The sequence below is a fragment of the Gobius niger genome (assembly GCF_951799975.1).
Source record: "Gobius niger genome assembly, chromosome: 1".
NCBI lineage: Eukaryota > Metazoa > Chordata > Actinopteri > Gobiiformes > Gobiidae > Gobius > Gobius niger.
Window position 1 is genome coordinate 57,205,430 of NC_136852.1, and position 26,349 is coordinate 57,231,778.

The 26,349-nt window shown below is 41.1% G+C and overlaps 5 protein-coding genes across 5 annotated transcripts; 4 read left to right on the plus strand and 1 right to left on the minus strand.

Moving 5' to 3' along the window:
* Positions 1-324: 324 nt before the first annotated feature.
* Positions 325-4,501, plus strand: tfip11 (tuftelin interacting protein 11). Its single transcript, XM_079570039.1, has 15 exons — positions 325-350; positions 577-798; positions 901-1,072; positions 1,161-1,311; positions 1,389-1,516; positions 1,585-1,743; positions 1,876-2,067; positions 2,301-2,480; positions 2,588-2,719; positions 2,805-2,908; positions 2,985-3,153; positions 3,247-3,490; positions 3,592-3,734; positions 3,806-3,971; positions 4,059-4,501. The coding sequence occupies exons 2-15, from the start codon at positions 587-589 to the stop codon at positions 4,403-4,405; spliced, it is 2,499 nt and encodes an 832-aa protein (XP_079426165.1). The 5' UTR covers positions 325-350; positions 577-586; the 3' UTR covers positions 4,406-4,501.
* A 578-nt stretch (positions 4,502-5,079) lies between these two features.
* On the plus strand, positions 5,080-10,950 carry thoc5 (THO complex 5). The gene is made up of 19 exons (XM_079570421.1): positions 5,080-5,196; positions 5,349-5,444; positions 6,128-6,271; positions 6,358-6,471; positions 6,574-6,671; positions 6,757-6,903; positions 6,974-7,088; positions 7,203-7,335; positions 7,419-7,496; positions 7,568-7,611; positions 8,044-8,143; positions 8,812-8,920; positions 9,005-9,106; positions 9,177-9,279; positions 9,351-9,462; positions 9,538-9,641; positions 10,080-10,283; positions 10,493-10,683; positions 10,747-10,950. Exons 2-19 carry the CDS (start codon positions 5,358-5,360, stop codon positions 10,808-10,810), a joined length of 2,049 nt encoding a protein of 682 aa, XP_079426547.1. The 5' UTR covers positions 5,080-5,196; positions 5,349-5,357; the 3' UTR covers positions 10,811-10,950.
* Positions 10,951-11,083: 133 nt separating this feature from the next.
* On the minus strand, positions 11,084-14,443 carry LOC306973507 (neurofilament medium polypeptide-like). The gene is made up of 4 exons (XM_079570431.1): positions 13,579-14,443; positions 12,756-12,955; positions 12,560-12,684; positions 11,084-12,486 (listed from the first exon to the last, which is right to left on the minus strand). Exons 1-4 carry the CDS (start codon positions 14,327-14,329, stop codon positions 11,625-11,627), a joined length of 1,938 nt encoding a protein of 645 aa, XP_079426557.1. The 5' UTR covers positions 14,330-14,443; the 3' UTR covers positions 11,084-11,624.
* Positions 14,444-15,641: 1,198 nt separating this feature from the next.
* Positions 15,642-19,225, plus strand: fancg (FA complementation group G). The gene is made up of 14 exons (XM_079570138.1): positions 15,642-16,150; positions 16,257-16,347; positions 16,435-16,560; positions 16,637-16,812; positions 16,920-17,052; positions 17,166-17,296; positions 17,362-17,508; positions 17,586-17,746; positions 17,839-17,908; positions 18,006-18,319; positions 18,377-18,417; positions 18,497-18,670; positions 18,804-18,918; positions 19,026-19,225. Exons 1-14 carry the CDS (start codon positions 16,082-16,084, stop codon positions 19,138-19,140), a joined length of 1,863 nt encoding a protein of 620 aa, XP_079426264.1. The 5' UTR covers positions 15,642-16,081; the 3' UTR covers positions 19,141-19,225.
* Positions 19,226-19,700: 475 nt separating this feature from the next.
* Positions 19,701-26,307, plus strand: vcp (valosin containing protein). The gene is made up of 17 exons (XM_079570050.1): positions 19,701-19,959; positions 21,110-21,221; positions 21,295-21,467; positions 21,548-21,690; positions 21,765-21,895; positions 21,967-22,098; positions 22,176-22,278; positions 22,960-23,093; positions 23,693-23,828; positions 23,943-24,055; positions 24,161-24,325; positions 24,445-24,567; positions 24,643-24,855; positions 24,945-25,253; positions 25,325-25,480; positions 25,547-25,701; positions 25,813-26,307. The coding sequence occupies exons 1-17, from the start codon at positions 19,943-19,945 to the stop codon at positions 25,916-25,918; spliced, it is 2,421 nt and encodes an 806-aa protein (XP_079426176.1). The 5' UTR covers positions 19,701-19,942; the 3' UTR covers positions 25,919-26,307.
* Positions 26,308-26,349: the final 42 nt, after the last annotated feature.

The window sequence follows — 26,349 nt, forward strand, 5'->3', positions numbered from 1 at the left end:
CACGTAGGATTGTTTTGGTTGTAACACACAAGATTCTACTTCCGGGGTCAGGGCCAAAACAAAAACATTATTATTAATGCGGTATTTTGCAAACAAAACAAACAAACAACCTTGTTTGATATAACGCGTGTTTTCATTGCTGTGTTTTCACTCGCAATCAGCCGGTGAAAGTTTTACTATACTTTACAAAGTATTCATTAGTTCACCGGAAGCACTTGGTGGTCAGAGCCGTGCGCTGTTTTTCGTAGAAGCTGCTGCTAACAAATATCCCTGCTTTTTTAGAAAGACAAACTACATGGAAAATTGCTAATTTATGCCTTTTTATCCACTCATTTATATGGACTAATCAGGTTTGGTGCTTTTCATAACCCTTAGTATCTAAAACACGAGATAAATCTATTATTTCGTGTATTACTATTGGATAGGCTACGTTAGCTACAGTGTCTTCATGACGCTACAGTTGTAGTTTGTTTATAAAGCAATGTTGGCTAACATAAAGTGCCCTTTAAAATGCTATATAAGTTACGCTATTGTATTTAAGTGTATTAGCTAAAAGAACATGTAACTGTTTTATAGTGTTACAAATATGTCGATGTCACATCTGTATGGACGGAGAGGGGATGAGGAGGACGATCATGGAGTGGAGATCGAGAGTTTTGAGGTGACAGAGTGGGATCTGGCCAATGAGTTTAACCCTGAGCGCCAAAGAACAAGGCAAAGCAAGGAACAGGCTACGTACGGCATATGGGCTGACAGAGACTCTGATGAGGATGAGCGGCCCAGTTTTGGAGGTAAAAGGTAAATGGATGTCTCTATGGACATGGCTCACAATTACACATTCACTATGAACTCATACTTTAAGTTTTATTGTTTGACATGACAATTGGGGGTTTTATCCAGGTCCAAAGACTACACTGCTCCAGTAAACTTTGTGAGCGCTGGTTTGAGGAAAACAGCAGCTGAGGAAAAAAAAGAAGAAAAAGATGAGGACAGATCGGATGACTCTGACGAGGACACCCCTGCAGCACCGCCCCCTCCTCCTCGTGCGACTGCACCCAAAACACTCCAGATGGTAACCTTTGTGCAAAGCCTGATTGACAGTTGACATATATTATCTGTTATCTTACAGTTCTATGTGTGAACATGTTAACGCATTATAGGGCAAGTTTCGAGGAAACCAGTTCCAGCGGTTTGCAGGTCAATCTGGACAAGGAATCGGCAACTGGGAAAAGCACACAAGAGGGATTGGACAAAAACTTTTGCAAAAAATGGGCTACCAACCAGGCAAAGGCTTGGGTAAAAATGCTCAAGGTAAGCACAACTTAAGATTGCTGTGTTTTCTTTGCCAACAATGATTTACAAACGGTAATACATATTTTGCTTTATAGGTATTATTAATCCTATTGAGGCCAAACTTCGTAAAGGCAAAGGTGCAGTTGGTGCTTATGGTAATGAACGTACTCAACAAAGTCTTCAGGACTTTCCAGTTGTTGATTCAGAAGAGGAGGAAGAAAAGGTATAGTATCAAAGTGAATTGGCTTTACATGAACGTTTACAAAATCTGATTTAAAACTGTCTTTTCAGGAATTTCAAAAAGAACTGGGTCAGTGGCGCAAAGATGCAAGCAGTGGAACTAAGAAGAAACCCAAGTACTCATACCGTACAGTGGATGAGCTCAAGGCTACAGGTAAACTGGCTGGACGAAGTACTGCTGCATCGGCCGGAGAGCTGGCACAGGTGAAGGTAAGTGAATGGCGCGGTATTGCTTCATTTTAATTTCTTATCAATGCCGTAACACCACATGGACATTTCTTTTATCCTGACTAGCATTAAACAATTTGTATGGTAAATCTGAACTTTTGTCCATCTCTGCAGGTAATTGATATGACCGGCAAAGAGCAGAAAGTATATTACAGCTACAGTCAGATGTCCAACAAACATAGTGTCCCCGACGAGGAGCCGCCAACTGCAGGCATGCGGGATCAGAAAGGATCTGGGTTTGCGCTACCTGAGCTCGAACATAACCTCCAACTGCTGATTGACCTCACGGAACAAAACATACTGCAGGTATTAAAGTTTTATTTGTTGTATGAATCGTATGAAAATGGTGGAAAAATAATGGCGAATGTAGTGTGTGAAGGAGTGAGTGTTAAGCTCGCTCATCATCACTGAGTGTGGAGTGAATGAATAATGCATGAAATTGTAAAGGGACTTTGAGCAACTGGAAAAGCGCTATATAAGAATAATGCATTATTAAAATAAAACAAATTTGGTTTATCTCTGTCTTTACATTTTACCAGTCTGCAAGGCGTCTTCAGCATGAAAAAGATGTAGTCACAACCTTGAATCATGAATCAAAAACCCTGCAGTCAAGATTGGAAACGGAACAAAGTGCAATAGAGCGAATGGAGGCTGTCCTTGCATTGGTGGAGCGTTTTCCATCAGGGGAGACTGCACCGGGAGAGGGACCAACTCTGCAGGTAGCCATATTATTATTTCAGTTATTTATGGAGCTAAAATGGGTTACTCGGAAAACAATAAACAAATCGTAGTTAATTAACTTTTTTTGTGTTTATTTTGTTTTTAGGAATGTGCTCGGGTTTTTGAAACCTTGCAAACGGACTATTATGAGGAATATAAGACAATGGGACTTGCAGATCTCGCTGTTGCTATTCACCCGTTGCTTAAAGAGAAACTTCATTCTTGGAACCCGTTAAAAGTAAATGCTTATATTTGTGTGTTTTTTGTCAGTAAGATTCATTCATAATATTCTAAAGTTTATTTCAACATTTGTTTTACTTTAGGATTGCACTTATTGCTTGGAAGACATTGGACAGTGGAGAGCTATCCTTGAGACCAGAAACATCCACTCCAATACCCCAGATTCAAATATGGATCCCTATCACAGGTAAAGCTACAATGATATGATGAACATTGATTCAGCCGAAGCTCTATTTCATGCACTTTTCTGGGAACTTTTTTAGGTTGTTATGGGAAGTATGGGTCCCTATAATACAAACCTGTGTCTCGCACTGGCCGCCTCGCAATGTGGGGCCAATGGTGGACTGTATCGAAGTGTGGGCTCCTCTCCTCCCTCAGTGGATCCTTGATTATATACTTGAACAACTAATAGTACCGCATCTGCAGAGAGAGGTAAACAAAAAATCACTAATTAAAGAGCACTCAATACTGTTCAGCTCCACACGTGATTATCGGATGTGTTAAAATATAAATACCTTTTCTCAGGTTGATAACTGGAACCCATTAACAGACACGGTGCCCATTCATTCCTGGGTCCACCCGTGGCTACCATTGCTTCAGTCACGTCTGGAGCCTCTTTACCCTCCTATCAGAAGCAAACTGTCTAACGCTCTGCAGAGGTGGCATCCTAGTGATGCTTCGGCTCGCCTCATTCTGCAGCCCTGGAAAGATGTCTTCACACCAGGGGCATGGGAGGCCTTTTTGGTGAAAAACATTATTCCTAAACTGGGTATGTAATCATGCATATCAACCAATGGTCTGCAGTAGGAACATCAGTGCTTTTTTTGTTACAGATAGTAAATATTTGACATGGTCTTCTCTTTTCTTTAGCTTTGTGTTTAGAGGAGCTTGTTATTAATCCTCATCAACAACAGATGGAGCCATTTAATTGGGTCATTGATTGGGAGGGCATGCTTTCTCCTTCTAGTCTCGTGTCTTTACTGGACAAAAACTTCTTTACAAAGTGGTTACAGGTGAGTGGCATTTCTTACAATGAACTTAATTGGCTTTATTTTCAGATTGAAACAGTGTTTTCTGCTCATAGGTGCTATGTTCATGGTTGAGCAACAGCCCCAATTATGAAGAAATCACAAAGTGGTACCTTGGATGGAAAGGCATGTTCAGTGATGCTTTACTGACACAACCTCTTATCAAGGAGAAATTTAACGAAGCTTTGGACATCATGAATCGAGCTGTATCCTCAGGTGTCGGTCAGTATTTCTGGACATATTTATTTTCATAGCCTTTGCAACAGTGCTTTGATCTTACTGTTATTTACCTTTTACCTTTAATCACAGGTGGATATATGCAGCCTGGAGCAAGGGAAAACATTGCCTACCTTACACAGACAGAGAGGCGGAAAGACTTCCAGTACGAGGCGATGCAAGAGCGCAGAGATGCTGAGAGTGTCGCGACCAGAGGTTTCAGTGCCAGTGTACCAACAAACTTTAAAGACCTTGTTCAGGCCAAAGCAGAGGAGAACAACATTGTGTTCATGCCCCTTGTCGCCAAACGTCATTTGGGCAAACAGCTGTACACTTTTGGTCGAATTGTAATATACATAGACAGAGGAGTTGTGTTTGTGCAAGGTGAGAAAACATGGGTGCCCACGTCGTTGCAGAGTCTTATAGATATGGCCAAGTGAGGATGACCAGAGATCGGTCGAAGACAGGTCAACTCCCCAAATGTACCTAAAATAAAGTCACTTTGTAATTCTTTTACAATCTGTGAAAATAAAATTTTGACTGTTTTCAATGTATTTAATGGTTAGTTTATTAAATGTAATTTTATATAGATGCCTTTGTGTAACGTCGTAAACCCCGCCTTAACCAAGTGCATTTTGTCAAGTTCAGCTTTACCCAAATCCATAAGCCAGTGTAACGCCACAGCTGAAAGTAAAACATTTTTTTCACCATCGCTTTTAGTTGGGTTTTCGTCAGTTTTGTTGCTCTTTCTTGTCAGTTTTTCATCACATTCTTGTAATTTCTCTCTTGCTCTTTTTTGGCTTTAAAAAACAAAACAAAAAAACTTTTACCTTTCAGTTACTTTTCTGTTGCTTTTTTTTGTTGTTGCTTTTTTGGTGCGATTTCATCACGCATTCTGTCACTTTTTTGTCACTCATTACTTTTTTTTGCTACGTTTTTGCACTTTCAACCTCGTTTTCGTCGCCATTCTGACACTTTAATTCAAGAAGTTTTTACATTTGGGTTAAGCCAAACTGAAGAAAAATCTAATGAGCTCGGTTAAGGGGTCTCGAAGTTGCTTAATGTGACCAGATGGTGGCGCTCACTGTTCTTTCGCGCTTGTTCGGTTGTGGGCGGGACTTCCGTTAAGACTCGCCAAGCTTCCGCCGAGCAGCGGAGTAGGCAGGCGAGTTGCTAATACTGCTAAACAGTTTGTGATAAAGGCATTTCAAATTAACTTCTAATTAGAAAGGTGAGCGTTGTGTTTTGGTCAGAACGATTTGATTAATATTGATTGACGTCGAAGTTGTGGTTTAATTGTTATTTTGCATGGGAGGCTATAGCTAACTAGCAATAGCATGCCATCTGTTTTCTTTTGTATTAATGTGTACCCTAAATCTCTAGAGGACCAGTATGTCTTCAAAGCGAAAATCTAAGGTGGTGCGAAGCGAAGGTGGAACACCAGAAACGAAGCGTGGACGCGGCGAAGGAGACCTGCAGGTTTGTATGAACTGTGCATCAAGTGAGAATCGTTCAGCTCAAGCTCCGGATCGCAGCATTATCTGCCCCATGTTTTGTACAACATTGTAGTGATTGCTTTTGAACAGCATTTTATTATACATGTTCAAAAATGCTACATGCACTGACTGACCAAATATAAAGGGTACAGGCTGTAAGATTTCGTTGGACCTTTTGCTTTGGTTTCAGCATAGTTCCAATACATTTCTGCCAAAACAAAAGATCCAGTGTTCCGTCAAGTTTTGCTCTCAGATCTTGTACTGGTGAGATTCTTGTTGGGGTTTGGGTCTGGACTCTGGATCCTGGCATTGTCATTTTGAAATATGCCTGTGCCTGTGTGCCATCAAAGTAGAAGAAATCCCTTGATGTTATAACCCGGGTATTCAGGATGTTCAGGTAGTCAGCTGATCAAATTTTTTGGCCATTGTGTTGCCGAACCTTACCAACTGCTGCAACCCCAGATCATAACAGTTGCTAAATCCAGGTGGCAGCATTTTGTTTTTGTCTTGTTTCTTGGTCAGGCAATGTACAACACTAACAACACAAACACACAGTCACAAATGCCCAAATAGCCTGTGACTTGTAGTAGAACTTGCTTTATTCCAAGTAAAGATTTCTAAGTGAAGTGTAAAGCTTTGGTTTACATTTTTGTCTTCTCTTTTTAGGATGTTCGGGTTTACAATGAGGAAGTGGAGTTGGATAGCAGAAACCCTGAACAGGACTACCTTCAATACAAAGAATCATGTGAAAGCTTAGCCTCACTCATGGCTGAGATCCAAGAGTTGAAAGCCAGTGGAGTCAAAGAAGGGGTGTGTAAGACAGAAGATTATCATACTGTTAATGTGGAATTTATAGTTTTAAGTTTTCTGAATTTCTGATGATTTTCTGAATCTAGTCTCCTGAGGTTGAGCAGAGACGCATGCAGGGCTGTATACTCTTTATGAACCTGAAAAAACTGAATCGACTAGCTCACATGCGGCTGAAGAGAGGCAGAGACCAGACTCATGAGGTAACTCATATTCAGCATTGATCAGTATCTAGGTTTAACGTTCATTGTGATCTTGGTTGTTATTTTATTCGTTTTAAAATGTATTTTTTTTGCCCTCCTTAGGCTAAGCAGAAAGTAGATGTACTTCACCTTCAGTTGCAGAATCTTCTTTATGAAGTCATGCATCTGCAAAAAGAAATAAGCAAGTGTTTAGAGTTCAAGTAAGAAAGACTCTCTTTATGTCTTGCTCCCAATGTACAAAATGGGATGCGCCTTTATTAAAGCCTCTTTTTTTTTTTTTCATAGGTCTAAACATGAAGAGATCGACTTGGTGAGTGAGGAGGTGTTTTACAAGGAGGCTCCAACAGAAATTTCAAGGCCACCCCTCACAAAAAATGACCAGCACCAACTAACCTTAGCACGGTTGGATTGGGAGCTTGAGCAAAGGAAAAGGTATGAATCAAGATCTTTTTACTAAGTTTTTGTCAGGATTTGAACGTTCCCGCCCCCCACCCCCCCACAGACTGGCGGAGAAATACGAAGAATCACAAGCCTCAAAGGAAAAGATCCAAAAAGGGATTGAAGTGAAGAAGGAACATTTGAGAAGCTTGCAGCCAGGACTCAATGCCATTATGCAGGTTAATACTTAGTTCTTAATTGTAAACGACATATCAACTATTTGTGGTTGTTTTTGATTATAAGTGAAACTATTTCCTGTGGGGAAATTAATTATTATTTTTTTAATTCCATAGGCCTCACTACCTGTGCAGCAATATCTGTCCATGCCATATGAGCAGACTCAGAAACAGACCGAGATTGCCCGGCACTTGCCTCCACCTCTCTATGTGCTCTTTGTCCAAGCCAACGCATATGGCCAAGCCTGCGGTGTGTTCTGTATGCATTGCTATTACACTTGATGAATTATGTGTTTTCTAACCAACTTTCTTTTTTATTTTTTTCTCTTTTAGATAAAAACCTTTCTGTGTCTATCAGTGGGGATGTGGATGAGGCCAAGGCTCTTTCAAAGCCACCAGATGATTCACAAGGTACAATCAAGTCTGCTCGTAATAATTCTATGCACAATCTTTATGTGTGACTGTATGACTATTTTCTTCAGATGACGAAAGTGATTCAGATGCAGAGGAAGAGCAAGAGAAAACTGTAAGTGTTGATCTGTGCTTTTCAATTGTTTGGTCTCACTGTACGAAAAACCCACATCGGCAAATTTGGAATCACTGCTATTGATCGGGGGTTCTAAATGACAAAAACACAGACTCGTATGAAAGTTGCAGTTTAACAAATCAATATAAGTATCAAAATGTTTACTCTGCCCCATGTCTTATTGATTCTGCCCGTAAATGTGTGTAGCTCACTAGATTAATAAGATTTCCATTCCCCTTTGAACGCATCATCAGGGCAGCTTGTGGAGGGGAGTGATGGCTGTAGGTGAGGGGAGGGGGGTACAGAACAGAGTTCACTACTGACAGCTACTGACAAAAATGATTGCTGGAGAATAGCTGAAGGCAGCTTTACGGTTATGTGTATTTTCGTATCATATTTTCATGATGCGTTTGTTTTTATGGTGTTTTGCAGAAGAGAAGACGAACCACCACTGGAGGACAGCTGGAAGAGAAAAGACGCGAAGTGCTGAAACGGCATCCTCTCTCTGTCTGTGTGGATCTCAGATGTAAAGGTAAGTGTTAGCTGTGACGTGATCGTAAAGGTGGTAGAATTTCTTGTCCTGTTAGTTTTTGTTAATGAATAACGGCTGGATTCCACATTAACTAATGTGGGCTGCAGATCCTGTTACTTGTGCGCAGATGTAGTATAGTTGGTATTGTAATTCTACACTCAAATGGATAACATGTGAATGGAAGTAAATATGATACGCTGGTTACTACCATTTCCTCTAAATAGAAAAAGTGACAGATTACAGGAAGTTCTGCAATGCAGGCGTAACTCTATATCTAAAAAGGTAAAAAGAGGAGAGGGAGCGTTGTTGGTCTGCAGTAGTTACTTTGAAGTGTAAGCATTTTAACTCGGGTCTTTTTTTATCTCTTCTGCTCTTGCGGCTCTGTATTTGTAATGTTCTGCCTATGTCTATCGTCTCTGCTGCTACAACAGTTTAATGCATCTTAGACGATTCTTGTATATTTAAACTTGCCATAGTGTCAGATGCTCAGCCTTAATTGTCCATCATATGGGATAAATGTAAGTGCTGTTTGCAGCACTCCAGTGTAGTGCACCGCTGGCTAAAGTCATCCCAGTGGGACTTTCACTGGCTCAATCAATAAAGAGGCAGACGGTGTTCAATTAAGATGCCAATTGATTGGTGTGTTACTCTGTGTTTTGTCTCCGCAGATAGCAGTGTCCTTCATCTCTACTTTTATTACCTGATGAATCTCAATATCATGACTGTCAAGACCAAGGTTGCAACTTCCACTGATGTCACCACAGCCATCAGTGCAGGGTGTGTACAGGAGTTTTTTGTTGTTGTTTTGTTTTTGTCTTCCCTTTATGTCCATAAAATACTAAAAGAAGCTATTTCATGCAGAGAGCTGTTGAGGTCAAACACACTCCTCAGTTGCCTGTACATTGGTGACCAAGGTCGGGAAACGCCTAATCCTGCCAATCGCTACCAGTTTGACAAAGTTGGGTAAGAATAAACACTTAAATTCTGCTTTTGCTGAAATAAAGAATGCTCTCATCACGGTTTGTTATTGTAGGATTGTCTCCTTTGCTGACCATGTCGACGACCTGGGCTATCCCTACATGTGGGTGCAAAATCTAGGTGGACTGCACTTTCCCAACGATGGTTCAGAGGCATGTGTTCTTAAACTAATCTTATGTAAAATTTTAATCATACACTTTTTTTTATGGACGATGTGTCTTGTTGGCAGAATGTGTGTGGGGGAAGTTCATTGAGCGCCAGCCACATGGAATCCACCATGAAGCTTCTGCGGGCACGTGTCCAGTCCCGCTTGGCTTTGCAAAAACAATTTGCATCTTTAGGTGAAATATTGTTATATTAAACACATTTATGAGGAATTGTATTTGGTATTATAATACTTCATTTTTTGCTCTCAGAACACAGCATTATCCCTGTTTCCAGTGAGTGTCAGCACTTTGTTCCTGCCAAGATTGTTTCCCGCTTAGCTCGCTGGACCACCACTACTCATCAAGACTATATGGTTTGTTTGGAGCAATGCTGTGCCTGTAATATCATACAGTCCACCCACATGTGTCCCCTAGAGCAGGGACACATCTACAATATAAGTAGTGGTCGCAGAATGATTTAAGATTAAAAATGCCACTTTGTTTTTGTGTCTTTTAGTGTAGAACAGTGTATGATTTGTGAACATCAAATTCAACTGATTAAATACATGTTCGAAAACTTAATTTTAATTGTTTTGCTGTGCTAAAATAATGCTAGAGGCAATAACTTTTTACTTTGGGGACCCTGCCTTGTTTCTATGGCAATTTTTGGGAAAAGCATGGGAACCCCTGCTCTCGAGGCCAGTCGTCCTGCCATTATTATTATTATGAACCTGCCAAGTCTGTGATGGTGAACTTGGCATTGGCTTAAACTGGTTGATTCACTATTGCAAATGAATTTGTTTGTTTTACAGGAGCTTCCTTATACTAAACACGTGACTGACGCTGGTCTGGCTAAAGACACCGACTTGTACTTCATGGGTGTTGTGGAGAGGGGCACAGCTCGCCTCCATGCCGCTGTGGTGATTAGCCCCCGCTATCCAGAAACTGCTCCTCTCTTCACCTTGTTACTCAGTTGGAAGGGGGAGCGCAGTGGACGAACTGACGACAACCTGAGAGTATGAACAGATCCAGATCACTTTTAACAGATTTTAGCACTGTACTATATTCCAATGTTTCCCCCCCCCTTTTTTTTTTTCTTTCTTTTTCTTTAAGAAAATGATTTCAATGGTTCTTTGTTGTAAAATGTGTTTGAAAATGCATTTTGAGAGTATTTTAGGTCTGTTTTGAACACATTGTCATTGATTAACTGATCAATTCTTTTCAGGCTGTTGAAAGTGAGGTAAACATGTTCAAACATGAACTGCAGGGGCCTCGTCCAGGTCATCAGCTCCTCACCAACCAGATGGCTCGCCTCTGCATGTGTCTGGATGTGTTTTTGGAGACTGAGAGCCAGGACGATAGTGTGGAGGGGCCCAGAGAATTTCCCCGTGAAAAGATGTGTCTTCGAACTGTCAGGTACCAAAAAAAATATTTCAAAATCTCTGCTCAACAACATTATTCACTGATGTTTCATTTCAGGGGTCCAAATCGTCTGAAACCATTCAAGTACAACCATCCGCAAGGTTTCTTCAGTCATCGCTAAGCTTATTACTAGTTAAGAATTTGATTACCCTCAAGCATTGTGATCATTGGCATATAGAAAGAACACTTTTAACGCCTTTTGTACCTGTTTGAAAATAAATATTTTGATGTGTCATATCCCAAGATCTGATTATTGCATAATTGTTTATTCAAGAGCTTTGGTTTATGTAAACATGAAGTGGCTGAGGGCGTGTGCAGCTCCCTCTCATCCGCATTGCAGTGCAGCTCAGGTCAGAGCGCGTTTTGTCATGAGCCCAATGAAATCAACAAAGCATTTGTCTTTTTCCAGTTTATTGTTTCATATTGCATAATTTCAGCAGTTTATTCATAGCAGTTGTCATTGTCCTAGACTTGCACATCAAAAACATGAGGGACAGCTCATCACCTGTCAGGGAGAAGCTGCATAAGGTGCACATCAAGCAAATTCAAGTCTTGTGAGTTTCTAAATACAGTATTCTTGATAAATACATATGTATCTTACAATCTTTAGCTTGCACGAGCCTGACATCTCTATGCTTTAAAGGCTAAAATTAGAATGCACTTTTTTCGTTATTGGGATCGTTCTCTCATTCAAGTTACACGGGTCATTCTGCATTCATTACAATCACACATCGGAAGCTTTGAGGTTGTGCAAAGGCCATACACAAGAGCGGGGAATTATTTGCTACAGAATTCACTATTGCTTGCATACCCTGACCTGCCATTGGAGACTAGAGCTATCTATACAACCATAGTCGATGCATCTTAGTCTGTCCTGTGCTATTTTTGCTTTTAATATTGCTTTCGCCCACTCTGCTGCACTGAGCTTTATAACGTTACTTCTTGCTGTCTGTGGTGGAGATCTTCTCGGCCTTCTCATTCTTTGATCCCTCTTTACTATCTACCTTTGCATCCTTTTTCTCCTCTGATTTCTTCTCTTCTTTCTTGACTTCAGCCTTCTCAGCCTTTTGCTCCGGCTTTTTCTCTGCTTTCTTTGGTTCTACTTTCTCAAGCTCGGTTTTGGCTGGTTTTTGTGCAGGGGGCTTCTCTTTGGCGGGCTCTTTTGCAGATTCATCCTTTTTTGGTTCAGCTTTTCCTTCTTTCTTATCATCGCCCTTCTCTGATTTACTGGGGGTTTCTTTCTCTTTGGGCTTCTCTTCTTTATTTGGTTGTTCGCTGGCCTTTTTCTCTTCCTTCACAGGCTTCTCACTGTCTTTTTGTTCTTGTTTAGGAGAGTCTTTGGAGGCCGGTGTCTCTTTCACTGGTTCCGGCTTCGGCTCATCGGAGGAAAGGGACTTGACAGCGGGAGATTTTGCCGGTGATTTGGGCAATGGGGATTTTTGTGGAGATTTAGATTCTGGAGTTTTAGGCTCTGGGGATTTTGGCTTGTCCTCTTGCTCTTCCTCGCCTTCTTCCTTGTCACTTTCCTTGTCTTCCTTATCTTCCTTGTCTTTGGTTTCCTCATCTTCATCCTCTCCTTTGTTTTCTTCCTCTTCTTCTCCTTCTCCTTCTCCTTCTTCTTCATCTGCTTCCTCTGTCACCTCGGTAACCTGAGTCTCGTCTGTTTGCTCTTCCACAATCACACGATCTGAGATTTCGTCCCCTTTCACCTTTATGAACCCTGAGATTCTGCTCTCCAGATACGTGTATGGTCCTCCGCCAGAGGTAAACCGGGTTTCTTCTCCCTCCAGTAGTTTCCTAAAGATAAAAAAAGATAAACATTACAAATATGTTTTTTTAATATATCTAATCGTACAGTTCATGAATCAACCTGTATGCCGCAATCTCAATATCTAGAGCCATCTTCACATTCAGTAGCTCCTGATATTCTTTCAGCTGGCTGGCCATCTCCCACTTGGTGCTCTTCAGCTCACGGTCCAACTGATTGATGGTCTCCTACGGCACAAGAACAGGTCATCAGATTGTGTGGTTGATGTGTACAAACGTAATTTATGTAAAAGTTTTACCTGCAGTGAGTTGAGATCATCATGGTGTCTGTCTTCACCCTCCATACACTGTCTCTCCAAGGACTCCTTGGTGCCACGTAAAGTCTCCAGCTCAATAGTGCGGCTCTGCAGTTGACGGCGATAGTCTGCAATCTCTTCCTGGGTCACACGGATCGCATCGTGCTTTGACCGAGCCGCTACGGACAGGTTATCCATTCGCACTACAAAGAGAAGTGATGTAAGGTAAGCGTATGTGAAATATATGCTGTAAAGCCATGCAGCATTGGCAGCCAAAGAATTCAGCTTTAAAGTCTGTGTCCTCAGGTATATGACCTGCAACTTAATTTCTTGGAGCACATTGTGCCACGCAGCTTGAGGTTCTAACCTTGACACTGCATGTGTCTGTCAGTCTGACTCAGCACCTTCTCTGCCAGGCGTGAAAGGGCCCACTGCTGCAGTCAGCTGGACAGCTCTAGAGGTCACTCTTATTAGATTCTACAGGCAGGAATGATTAATACAGGCATTGGACTTCCCTGTTTAGGAAACACCTTTAGTGACAGGTCATATAATAAGTTACTCACTTGACCAAAAAATAAGTTTGACAGTGGTACTTCTACGCATCATGGGTCTTTACCTGCTGCCTGACCTTGAATGACATCCACAATCGGGAGATAACACTTAGCTATGAATTGGAAACTGCCTAAATACATAAATCAGTGAAAATAGAGATATTTCTATCAATGCTGCAGCATGTGTTTTATAGCCTCTGCGTGAAAATCCCGAACCAAGGACAGAGGACTTTGGCTTGTGGAAAGAGCACTTAAAAATACAGTCTAATACTCGCCTTTGAACCATTCCTCTGTGTGCATGGCATTGTTGCTCGCTTGATTGTCCAGTTGTGTGCGGATCTCTCGCAGCGCGGTGGTAATGTCCGCCTTGAGCGTGTCTCTCGCCTCAAAGTTCACCTGTGCGCCCTGAATCTGAGCGAGGAGTTCTGCAACTTCCTCATCATGATTCTTCTTCAGAAAAGCCGACTCTTCTTCAAGCGCATTAAGTTTCTTGTCGAGTTCTCGGCGCTCAAGGCGACACTCTTCAGCGTACTTCTTCATGGCGCGCGCGGCCGCCTCGAGCTCTTCGCGACTGCGCGCTTCATCTTCAAGCCTGCCGCGCACGTGTTGGATGTCCTCCTCCAGGTGGTCTTGCTCCAGCGCCGCGCGGACTCTGTCGCCGCACAGCTGCTGTAGCAGTGCCCGGAGGTCCCCCAGCTCTTGCTCATAGTGCTCACCCACAGAGGCGCGCCCGGTCTGGCTTTGACGCAGTGCTGCGGCCTCAGCCTCCAGATTGCGATTGTGCATCTCCAAACTGCGCACCTTGTCGATGTATCCTGCAAAGCGGTCATTGAGCGCCTGCAGGATTTCCTTTTCGCTTCTTCTAGTCGTGTCCGCATTGAAAGTCTCCACACCTTCGACCGAGGGCGGCTGGCTGTACGTGAGGCGGCGACGTTGTGAGTGGAAACCGCTGGATGACACGGAGACCGGGCGAGCCTTGCGGTAAGGGCTCGGACTGAAGAAGTGCTGCTCCATTGTGAAACTCATGTTGGCTGAACAGCAGAGAACTAACTGCAGGAGGAAGGGAGCGCTCAGCTTTTATAGCAGGAGGCCAAAACTCACGAGTCAGCACCAGGAGCTCTCCACTTAAAGGGGTACAGGTTATCGCCAACTTTAGAAAAAGTCAATGCATATGTTGCGTTTAGGCTTTGTCTTTTTGATAAATAATAAATCATCCCAATGTGTCTAGGTTAATATTTATTAGCATAGCCTATAAACCACCTACCAACCAAAAAAAATAAAAAGACAGAAAAAGGTAGATTTGATTGACTATCAGACAATATGTGATTTAATGATTTAATGAGCAATTATTCACCAAAAGATAACAAATTGGATTGCTTACATCCATGTCCTGCATCATATTGGTCTTTCCCGCCCCAAAAATACCTTGAATCAGCGCAGACGGTGTGGGTGTGTGTGTTCTGCTGATGCTTAGAGCCACTGCTGCAGTGTGAGTTTGCAGATCCTCACAATCTCCCCTGAGGCCATTGACAACACCTCTTTCCTCTCTGTTCATCTCCACTAGAGAAAAACATACACATTTCACTGCTTTTGCGGTGGAAAAGTAAATAAGTCCTATGTGTTTAAGGACTCGACGATGTAAAATAGAGCCACTGTGACAAAGCATTAGCCGAAAGTCTCTGAACAAGAATAGCATAGCACCTGGGGTGAATGGGTTTGTTCTGCACACTATACAGTCTTTCCTCCAGAGATCAGTCAGACTTCAGTCAGCTCTGCATTTCTCTGAATCAGCTCCTTCAGTGTGTTGTCTGCTGTGTGACAGCCAGAGGACATCAGGCCCCAGCATGACCTTTACTGTGGTTTATGATAACCACACGTAGAGTAACATTTCAAAGAATACTTCTGAAAAACCTGGCTATGGATTAAGTTATACAGCCTATTTTAGGCCCACATACATCCCACACAAACATCATGGCCATAGCAATTATTGACGATACCTTTTTAAATTTAATTTAATTTAATTAATTTGATTTTTTTTTTTTAATCTTTTTCTTTTTTTGCACGTAACACATTCAAAAGTCACTTTTGACTAGTTGTCACACTAACAGTTAAATTGGTTTCTAGAGCATCTAGTGAAAATCATTGTGTCCTGTTAAAGGAGAATATTAGGCAATACTGTCAGTTCTATTGATGACAATTAGTGGTAAGAATATTCAGTGGGCGATGCTTATCAAGTCATTAGTCACACAGCTAATCCTTTGCGCTTTGTATTTTCCTTAAATATTTCCATTGATGAGAGAAAGTAACATACGATGATAGCTTTAATAAATGTAATATGAGATGAATAGATGTTGCATAACTGAAGATAAATAAATAAACCCGTTGAGTGACCTTGGGTGAGAGATTCTGACTCATCAAAGTCGGACTGAAATATTTCAAGCTTTTCAGTGTGTTTGAAAGTGTTACATAAGACATCAGGTGTGTGTAGGCAGAGCTGGTTCTGTCAGTAAACTGCACGTTTTAGACATAGTTTCACCAATTAAATTGCTGTGACATTACAGTACAACATGTTTGACCAGTGTGAAAAGCAACGCGTTGCTGTTTAAATATATCTTAAAGTTATTAGAATGAGTCCCACTGATCATTAGATTTGGCATAATTGCTTACTCTGCCCACCAGGGGCAACAGAGGCGCACATTTGCACAGTAGAGACTCCGCGAGCAAATGTTCATTTCCTGTTAGTTTTGAGGGAAAGTTAAATACATTTAGATCTTTAAAATGAACAAAACAGCGCCCTTGTTGGATTTATGGATTCAGGAAAACAACGGTCTCGTGACGGGATGGAAGGTGGGCTGAATAAAGGCGATAGTTGCTGTAGTTGGATTCATTATCGATCAACATAATCATGATTATTAATCATGTTGTATTTACATTATCGATACTGCGGAAACAGAGAGATGCAAATGCCCCGAGGAAAGGACAGGAACTCTGCAATGTTCGGTGCCTTTCTTTGGAGTTTCACAAACTTTTAACTAAAATACAAGGTAGTCGTAATGTCGCAATATAATTCCTATCATGTTACATGTTTAATAAGTGACTGTCCCTAATTATGTCTCACTTCATCCATACAGGTGCTCCTCATACTGCAGATTTCACGGAGTTGGAGTTGACCGTGATGTACAATGCTAGTGTTTTTTCTATTGCCCTGTCTGAGTTTTCCAAAGTAGAGCTGCTTATTACAAATACCATTGATAAAAGTAGGTCTTATTGATTTCTGTGATTCAATGGCCTATTGTAGACTTCCACAAATGTATTTATTTTATGTTTTGCCAGTTTTCCAGATACCGAAATGCACCCCTGAGACCTACGACTGTCTCCTATTTTGGAGAAAGGTTTCAGAAAAACTGCAAACGCACCCAAACTTACATTTTTACATCGGACAGCTCTTCTGTTTGCAGTGGACAATATGGCTAGTCACCCAGAAATACCATGTTATCAAGGAAATAGAGGTAATAACATTTTTCATAATTTTGCTCCCATTGCCATTTTTCTTCTTGATAGTTTAATCTCAGAAATCCTGTTACAAATGAATGTCCTCCTGTTTTATGTCATGTAGATGGAGTTGTCATTGTTCGACATGGTCTCCACGGAAAATGAAAGGAATGGAGAGGTGTTTGACTCTTTACTTTTGGTTTTAGAGCCAAAAGACCTGATTGAATTATTGCACATCTGTACCTTAATTGAACAAGGTACTGGTAGACATTGCAAATTCTTGGAAATTGTTTTGGTATTTGATGATTTTTCTTTACGTTTTGTTAACCCTTTCACCTTGCTTCTGTCACTATGTTCTACTGTTTCATAGGTGCTCAAAGACTCAGAGATGGTCTGTATTCAGAGGCCTTGAGTGATATGAAGAAAGCCACCTCTATCCCTGCTCCCAGACCTCTAGTTGCCTGTGCACACCTTATTTCAGGCTCAGGCTTTGTCCAGATGGTACATGCTTATAATCATTAATTAGGTGTTTTATGCAACTCAAATAAAAATATGTTTGTCTCTAGAAACGACCTCAGATGGCATTGGTTTGTTTCCGGAAGGCGTTGGAGACAGACTCTCGTTGTGTCAGTGCACTGTACCAGAGCATGCTTATTTACAAGCAACTGGGAAACAAAGAGGCAGAGATCAAAGCTCTTGAGTTACTGCATTCTGTAAGTATGTTCTTTATATTGGCCGGCATAGAACTTGAATATGCACATTGAAATATAATGGTTTTGTTTTTCCTCAGTGTTTGAATGTCAACCCCACCTCAGAGTTTGATGTGGGGAGTGGTCAGCTCGTGTCCTCTTCATTGCTCCTATCCAGCCCATCTTTGAAGAACCTCCTGGCAGTTCCATCTGCTCATACTCTCCTTCGCAGCCTGGCTTTAAGGTGTGTCTTTCATGGAAGGTACGAGTTCATTGTTAAATGTCATCTTTTTATCCACAAACATTCAAATGAAAACAAATATTAATCACTGCATTTGTTTACTGTTGTTGCAGGATATCCGAAGGTGTGGAGCATTATCTAGATTTATTAGCTTCTCTTCAAACAGACCAACAACATCTTTGTGTGAGTTGTTATCATTTACAAAGGGCTGTTAATGTTAGAATCTGCAAATCCACACACTTGTTTCAATGAGCCTGACTTTATGTTACATGTTTATAAGTCCAGTGTGGATGTCCCTGCCCTTCCCCGTTTGGCTGATCTTTACCTTGAGGCTGCTGCTGCTTTGTTAATGGTTCAGCGACCTGCCGATTGCATTGCATTGTGTGATGAAGTAGTCGGCACAACACTAGACCTGCTGCCAGAAATGTTGGAGTTGGAGGAATCGGACATGGAGCCTGAGACTGTACCCAGGGAGCCTCGTGTGAACTCTGACAAAGGGGCCACGGTGCTTTGGGTCGGAGCTGCGCATCTCCTACAGGGTCACTGCCACATTCATTTAAAAGACTGGAAGCAAGCTATCACCCATTACACAAGGTATGCTTGGGTTCCAATTCTTTGACTTGATAATCTTTAACTGTTATATTTTCACAGGTGTATAGATCTGCTTGTGAAAGTGCGGTTTAAAAATAAAGGTGAGGAAATCTATCTAGAAGACACATCCCAGTCCTAATGCTAATGCTTCTTACTGTTAATGTGCAATTCCCATCACAGGATGTGAACCACAGATACCCTGTTCAGACATGGGCAACAATGAGAGGTCAAAGTTATCCATTCTCCAAAGGCTAAAGGCATTTTCCTTTGCTGGCCGAGGAATCTGTTTTTCTCAGACGGATCAGTTGAAAGAGGCACTAAGAGACCTTCAGCTCAGTTTGCATGCATTCCCAGGTAAAGAGCAGACACTGTTGAAACCCAGTAAACAAGTTGACTGTTAAAGTTGCCATGATCCTATGAATGTGTAGAGTGAATAAAGTGTCATACTCTAAAGTGTACAAAGCACTGATATTAAAACTGCTATCAGAGTGTGGGTTTGCTGGGCGATGGTGTGGAGAAGTTCTGTGGAGACTTGAGCGGAGGCATGAAGCTGCCAGCTGCTGGAAAAACTTGTGGAACTTCCCCACGGATTCTTCCAAAGAGTATGTTTCTGCTCTCAGTAAATAGGCATAACAAAAATACATCAACTCCATATTTATAAATAAATAACACGATGTGATTTTTAAAATTATTGTTTGTTGACTTGTAGGCGTGCCTGTCTGTATATATTGGAACCGCCAACAGACCATTTGATGAACCCCTTGGAGTTTCAACAAAGGATAAAGGATCTTGGTTTTGAGGAAGACAAAAACAGACCTGTCTGACTTTTACTAAAATCTTATATAATGTATATAAACTGTAATTAACTACTCTGTAAGGTTGCTTTGCTGCAGTGGTTCCCAAAGTGGGGTCCAGAGGCACTACAGGTGGGCCTCCAAAGCTTTATTCCAAAACACACTTTGAAAAAATATTATTATGGATGGAATAATATATTTAATTGCGAAAATATATATATAGATTTTATGTAGAATAATAGCAAATGCCTTTGAATAGAATAAATTGTTATTACTGGGGGGAGCAAAACAATTTTGGATCAATAAGGGGGCCTTGATGTCCCACATTGGGAATGGCTGCCCTACTGTATATACAATATATTAGTATCTGCATTAAAAAATATTAATAATCTTTTGGATTCACGTATTTATTACTGTTCAGTGTTTACAGAAAAATAAAAAAAACTTGGCAAAACAAAAACCATGTACATCGACGCGGTGCGCACTTATTGGGTGATGACATTTTGTTGACAGGGTAAAGTGGCCAATGAAAAGGTTGATGCAAATAGAAACTCTTTGCTGTTTCGACACTTATCCCAACGACACGAGAGAGAGAGAGACACGATTCATTGGCTGAAAAACGCCAAGAGAAGCTTCTGACCAATCGTCGCACAGGCTGGCTCGAAGTTGTCCAATGAAAAAGCAGTATGACTCCAGCTCGTGCTATAACTAAAGAAAAGCACGGAAACAGCAGCTCTTTCGTCTGAATCCACAGACTACGACTAAAACCGGCTACACGTCTCAGGCATAGTTAGATTATCCTATTTATCATCAGTAAGCTTAAGTAGACGACATGGCTTCGGGAGGGGAGTAAGTATTTTGTTTTGGTTTCATTTTAATGCTTTCCGAACTGACAGACTGACCAAATGTAATTTAAATGGCTCTCGGCAATACATAATACGTTAGTTTAGCAATGCAGCTAATGGGGTCAGTTTCAGCCTCCGCACTTTCTCAGCTTGTTGAAAGCCCGTGTTTCAAGGTTGTTGACCGCCCTCCGTATTTTTGTGGGTGATCTATAAGTTTGTAGATGTGCCTGTGTTGTCACTTGACGGGTCACCAGTCCTCTCTTGTGCGTTTGACAAAGCGCAGTCACCGCTATCGTGTCGGAGGCTACTGTTAGCTTAGCAACGTAGTCAAGGCCAAATGCATCATCATCTGAACAATCAGGCCTATCTGACAACAAACGCCCATTTTGTATCACGAAGTGAATGTAAACCTAACTGAATGTATGGATGTTTCAATGCTACTAATATGGATTTGCGGTTTTGAGTAGTGTGTCAAAGCTAGGTAGCCGGTACTGTTGGCTAGCCTAATGTGTGGTTCATAGCAGATTCATAGCTGCTACATAGTGAACGGCCAAAAGCTACTTGCCCAAAATTACTTTGGAAATGCGATAAATGGATGTCTTGAACATGGATCAAAGGGCCCAAGTACCAGTGTTTTTCTCGAAGTTAAATTAAATCACGGCATTTTGTGTCTATCGCTTTTATTTTCTAGCAGAGGCTACATCGTAAAGTTTTTTTTTTCCTTTTGCTGTGTCATCTGGGTCCATTCAGTTAGCCACTGTGCTAGCTTAGCATGCTACTGAAATGAAACAGTAACTAAATGCTTCGGAGCAACATTCAAGCTTTTTGGAAACGTCTAGTTCTTTTTGTCGGGAGGTTAATGCTTGACTGGCCTTGCATATAAATGCTGCATTTTCAATATAATTGTGGTATTTGTGACTGTACATTGAGTTGCCCTACCTGTTTACACTTTACCTTTTTTAATTATTAATAATTAGATAGAATTAATAATGCAGAGACGGATAGACTACACAACTCGGCCCCTTCACAATTTCTATGCAAAATAACTAATTTAAATTGAAATTATGTGCATTAATTTGTTTTCTTTATGTAAAAGTTTGTTCTGGATTTATTTGAAAGTTAACTAAAATTACCATACTTTTTTTTCTTCTTAGATCAAAAAGTGATGATTTGGCTACTGCTATTCTCAAACAGAAGAACAGACCCAACAGACTGATTGTTGATGAATCCATCAATGAAGACAACAGTGTTGTCTCTCTTTCCCAGGTACAATAATTTTTAAGTTTACTTGCTTGAATTGAAATTACAATAGTCACTGACCATAATGATTTATGTCTAGACAAAAATGGACGAGCTTCAGCTTTTCCGGGGAGACACAGTTCTGATGAAGGGGAAAAAGAGGCGAGAGACTGTTTGCATTGTTCTGTCTGATGACACCTGCTCTGATGAAAAGGTCCGAATGAACCGGGTCGTCCGCAATAACCTGAGGGTTCGATTGGGGGATGTTATCAGGTGAATGCCTCTTTTTTTCTTTTTTTCTCTCTATTCAGAATATTAAGCCATTGTTTTAAATTCAATTATTTCCTCCTCAGCATTCAGCCATGTCCTGATGTGAAGTATGGAAAGAGAATCCATGTTCTCCCCATAGATGATACTGTAGAAGGAATTACTGGAAACCTGTTTGAGGTTTACCTCAAGCCATACTTCCTTGAGGCTTACAGACCAATTCGCAAAGGTATGAACTAAACTTCCACACAGTTCATTTTAAAATATTTTTAACATTAAATTAAATTCTTCATTCTTGTAAAGGTGACATCTTCCTGGTCAGAGGAGGAATGCGTGCAGTGGAATTTAAAGTTGTGGAAACCGACCCTTCTCCATATTGCATTGTTGCTCCCGACACAGTCATTCACTGTGAGGGAGAGCCTATTAGGAGAGAGGTCGGTAAAGGCGAAAGTGAATAAACTGTCAATTTCTGGAAAGTATAAAAACATTTTTAAAAAATGTTCAGGATGAAGAGGAATCCCTGAATGAGGTTGGTTATGATGACATTGGAGGAGTGAGGAAGCAGTTGGCCCAGATCAAAGAGATGGTGGAGCTGCCCCTCAGACACCCTGCACTGTTTAAGGCCATTGGTGTCAAGGTAATGCTCATATCTCACTGATATTTGAAGTTGCAAATTTTAAATGATATTTGTATAAATCAAAGTTTTGTTTTTAGCCTCCTCGCGGTATTTTACTCTACGGACCCCCAGGAACTGGAAAGACTTTGATTGCTCGAGCTGTGGCCAATGAAACTGGAGCCTTCTTCTTCCTCATCAACGGTAAAATAATTTATTATTGATACTATGTTTAAAAGACAAGTCACATTTCTTCCTCTACTGGGCGCTGCCTGATGGAGCAAACTGAAAGTGAATGTTGATGGGAGGCTCTAAGTGCTAATTCTGCTTTCTGATTACAATGTACAATGTACACAGCACAACATACACTTGCTTTAAAAGCAAAATTGTTTTCAATCAAAAAATATTACTTTTTAATTATTTTTTTTGCTTTTGCTCTGTTCGAGTCTGTGTTTACCAGAAAATTATTAATCCATTGATAAAATAAGTGATTAGTTGTTCAGCCCTACTGCACATGAGGGCTGGGGTCGAACCACTGAGTTTTTTTTTTTTTTTTTTTTTTTGTGAACTAAAACTGAGCTCCTGTAACTGTTGGAACAATATGCATTTTGTGGTTTTAATGGAAAATATTACATAAGATGGCGTTACCTTTTAGAAGTAATAATAAAAACTAAAAAAACATGACTTTGTTGCCATACAACATGTGTCATTTCAGCCTTTTGACTTTTGTAAGCAAGGGGTGTCCCATTGAGCTAAAAGATCATTATTGTCCCATTGTGGAGAAATGCTTTGCTGACCATTACATTGTTGTGTGGCATCCCAAGTAAAGCATAACGTTACCTGTTATTGATAGTGGTTGGAATTAATTTAAATGATACCGTTTAGGTCCTGAGATCATGAGCAAACTCGCTGGAGAAAGTGAAAGTAATCTGAGGAAGGCCTTTGAGGAAGCAGAGAAGAATGCACCTGCCATCATCTTCATTGATGAACTTGACGCCATTGCTCCAAAGAGAGAGAAGGTCAGTGTTGAGCTTTGCACAACTCGCTCATGAGGACTTTATAAACCCTCTAGTTGCATGTTTTAGATGGTGACTTTGTTTGAATGCCAAAATGTTTTTTATATTATTGCCTGACAGATGAACGACTCACTATAATACTTGTACTGTACTGTTTCATGTGTTCAAATTTGGTCCATCTGCCTGTTTGAGAGGATAGGGGTTACATAAGATATCCTCCATCACAGGGATGGCTCTTGTTAAATGTGTTTGAGATGTCAAGTGCCCAAAAGAGCGATGGTTTTAAAGGTCTAGTGCAGACTGTATTATAATCACACTGGCACCCTCAGTCTGGTAATTTGGAGATTAATGAATTGGATGAAGTAAGACATATTGACTGAAGGGCAAGAATAGAAAATTATCTTTTGGAATTGTACACTTAATTTATTTGACAATGACGGGCAAACATTTATCAGCATGAACCCGATACTTTGAAAGGTTTTGTTTTGTTTTTTTCTTCTTCACCAGGAAAATCCCACTGAGATTAAGAATCTCATTTCCAGGGGAGTCCTGACCTATTGTACATATTTTTAGCTTTATAGTAAATACACATTTCTTTGCAGACTCACGGAGAAGTGGAGAGACGGATTGTTTCTCAACTGCTCACTTTAATGGACGGTCTAAAACAGAGGGCTCACGTCATTGTGATGGCTGCCACGAACAGACCCAACAGCATTGACCCAGCTCTGAGGAGATTTGGTAATTTTCCTAACATTCTTGCTTCAGATTAAATGAAACATGAGCGCTTCATTACTGATTTTAATAAACTGCTGTTTCACAAAATAATCTTTTATAACCGGTACTTTCTTTAAGGCCGTTTTGACAGAGAAGTGGACATTGGGATCCCTGATGCTACTGGCAGGTTGGAAATTCTGCAGATTCACACAAAGAACATGAAGCTGGCAGATGATGTGGACCTGGAGCAGGTTTGTGCATGTTTCTTTTGCAGTTTTGACACCTTTAACAAACTGTAGCTCTGAGGGGCTTATTTCAGCTTTTTCGCTCCTATAATTAATGTTTTTGATTTACAGGTAGCCAATGAAACCCATGGCCATGTTGGTGCTGACCTGGCTGCTCTGTGCTCTGAGGCTGCGCTGCAGGCCATCCGAAAGAAAATGGACCTTATTGACCTTGAAGATGAGACCATTGATGCAGAAGTCATGAACTCTCTTGCTGTTACTATGGATGACTTCAAGGTAAAATTTGAGCGTCTCATTTGTACTGTCAAATTTTATGGCATTAAAGGTAGTCAACTGAAATGTTTTACTGTGATTTTCAAACTGAGTGTGCTTTAACAAGTACTCTTCTGCTGCAGTGGGCCCTGAGCCAGAGCAATCCATCTGCACTCAGAGAAACGGTTGTTGAGGTTCCCAACATCACATGGGATGATATTGGGGGTCTGGAGGATGTCAAAAGGGAGTTGCAGGAGTTGGTGCAAGTAAGAATATTTCTAGATATGCCAAGATAAACTTAATGTCTAAGCTGTTCATACTGACACAATTTCTCATGTTAGTATCCAGTGGAGCACCCAGACAAGTTCCTCAAGTTTGGTATGACGCCATCCAAGGGTGTGCTTTTCTACGGACCTCCTGGTTGTGGTAAAACTTTGTTGGCCAAAGCCATTGCTAATGAGTGCCAGGCAAACTTCATCTCCATCAAAGGACCCGAGCTGCTCACTATGTGGTTTGGAGAGTCTGAAGCCAACGTCAGGGAGATCTTTGACAAGGTACGTTTTGCAAATGCTCGTCTCTGGAACATGTTCAAGGTCTCTATTGCCATCAGTGACTTTGGTTTAATCTGCCAATTTGCCCACAGGCCCGTCAAGCAGCTCCCTGTGTGCTATTTTTTGATGAGTTGGACTCCATAGCCAAGGCTCGTGGTGGAAATGTAGGGGATGGTGGTGGAGCAGCGGACCGTGTCATCAACCAGATCCTCACAGAGATGGATGGGATGTCCAGCAAGAAAAATGTCTTCATCATTGGAGCTACAAACAGACCAGACATCATTGATCCAGCCATCCTGAGACCTGGCCGTCTGGATCAGCTCATCTACATCCCACTGCCAGACGAGAAGAGTAGGATGAGCATCCTCAAAGCCAACCTCCGCAAGAGTCCCATCAGCAAGGTGCCTGCTGTTACCTCAATGTCTCTTTTAAAGCCTAAACGTGTAGTAATATTTGAAATGTATGTTTTCAGGATGTCGATTTGGACTTTTTGGCAAAGATGACCAATGGATTTTCTGGAGCTGATCTTACAGAAATCTGTCAGAGGGCGTGCAAGTTGGCCATCAGAGAAAGTATTGAGAACGAGATCCGCAGAGAAAGGGAGAGGCAGACCAATCCTTCAGCCATGGTTGGTACTTAAATGGCACATTATGAAACTTCAGTGTTCTTTAAACCTTTTGTTACCAATTTGTAGGAAGTGGAAGAGGATGATCCTGTGCCTGAGATCAGGAAGGACCACTTTGAAGAAGCAATGCGGTTTGCTCGGCGCTCTGTCAGTGACAATGACATTCGCAAATATGAGATGTTTGCTCAGACTCTACAGCAAAGCCGTGGCTTTGGCAGTTTCAGGTACATTTATCTAACTGCATTGCAATGTTAAGCCTATACAATGGCATGTGCTTGTCAGGCTCTAACTACATTGGTCCCACCACTGGCTTAATTTAAACCTTTTTATTTCAGGTTCCCATCCAGTGCTGCAGGTGGTAGTGGTCCAACCCATGGCTCAGGGGGTGCTGGCAGTGGTCCTGTGTACAATGAAGATAATGATGATGATCTTTACGGATAAATGTGCACTGCCCCTTGGTGGTCAGTACTGGGATCACACTTGTACAAATTCTCACCAGATTCCACATTTTTAGGACTTTGTGCTTCTTTCATGTGTTCCTTTTTGTATAATTTCCCCTGGAGAAAGCATGTAGCCACTTGGTTTGCCCTGGCTTTGTGGGGGGTGGGGTCAGATGTGGTGTGGTAAAACTACACAATTTTTTCAATGGGGAAGGTTATAAGTGGCCTCATTCTCAACATTTAAACCAACATGAATGACTTTAGTGATGGGATTCTATGCTAGAATATAAGAAAAATATACATATTGCTAATGACTTCCTTTTTTTAAATAAACAGTAGCATTTAATGTATTACAAAATTTGTCAAGGTTATGTTGTTGAAAATAAAAACTCATAAAATGTTTCTTTCTGTGCTTTATTTAACACAATGTTG

Excerpts from the sequence above, each read along its gene's own strand:
- thoc5 (XM_079570421.1), top strand. The coding sequence starts at position 5,358 with ATGTCTTCAAAGCGAAAATCTAAGGTGGTGCGAAGCGAAGGTGGAACA. Across the intron at positions 7,497-7,567 it reads GCCACCAGATGATTCACAAG|ATGACGAAAGTGATTCAGAT; the intron begins GTACAATCAAGT and ends TATTTTCTTCAG. Across the intron at positions 9,107-9,176 it reads TACCAGTTTGACAAAGTTGG|GATTGTCTCCTTTGCTGACC; the intron begins GTAAGAATAAAC and ends TTGTTATTGTAG.
- vcp (XM_079570050.1), top strand. Across the intron at positions 21,691-21,764 it reads TTACAGACCAATTCGCAAAG|GTGACATCTTCCTGGTCAGA; the intron begins GTATGAACTAAA and ends ATTCTTGTAAAG. Across the intron at positions 24,056-24,160 it reads ATGATGTGGACCTGGAGCAG|GTAGCCAATGAAACCCATGG; the intron begins GTTTGTGCATGT and ends TTTGATTTACAG.
- fancg (XM_079570138.1), top strand. The coding sequence starts at position 16,082 with ATGAACAAAACAGCGCCCTTGTTGGATTTATGGATTCAGGAAAACAAC. Across the intron at positions 17,297-17,361 it reads GCTCAGGCTTTGTCCAGATG|AAACGACCTCAGATGGCATT; the intron begins GTACATGCTTAT and ends GTTTGTCTCTAG. Across the intron at positions 18,671-18,803 it reads CAGTTTGCATGCATTCCCAG|AGTGTGGGTTTGCTGGGCGA; the intron begins GTAAAGAGCAGA and ends AACTGCTATCAG.
- LOC306973507 (XM_079570431.1), bottom strand. The coding sequence starts at position 14,329 with ATGAGTTTCACAATGGAGCAGCACTTCTTCAGTCCGAGCCCTTACCGC. Across the intron at positions 12,956-13,578 it reads CACAGAGGAATGGTTCAAAG|TGCGAATGGATAACCTGTCC; the intron begins GCGAGTATTAGA and ends TTCTCTTTGTAG. Across the intron at positions 12,487-12,559 it reads ATTGAGATTGCGGCATACAG|GAAACTACTGGAGGGAGAAG; the intron begins GTTGATTCATGA and ends TTTTATCTTTAG.
- tfip11 (XM_079570039.1), top strand. The coding sequence starts at position 587 with ATGTCGATGTCACATCTGTATGGACGGAGAGGGGATGAGGAGGACGAT. Across the intron at positions 799-900 it reads CCCAGTTTTGGAGGTAAAAG|GTCCAAAGACTACACTGCTC; the intron begins GTAAATGGATGT and ends GGTTTTATCCAG. Across the intron at positions 3,491-3,591 it reads AAACATTATTCCTAAACTGG|CTTTGTGTTTAGAGGAGCTT; the intron begins GTATGTAATCAT and ends TCTTTTCTTTAG.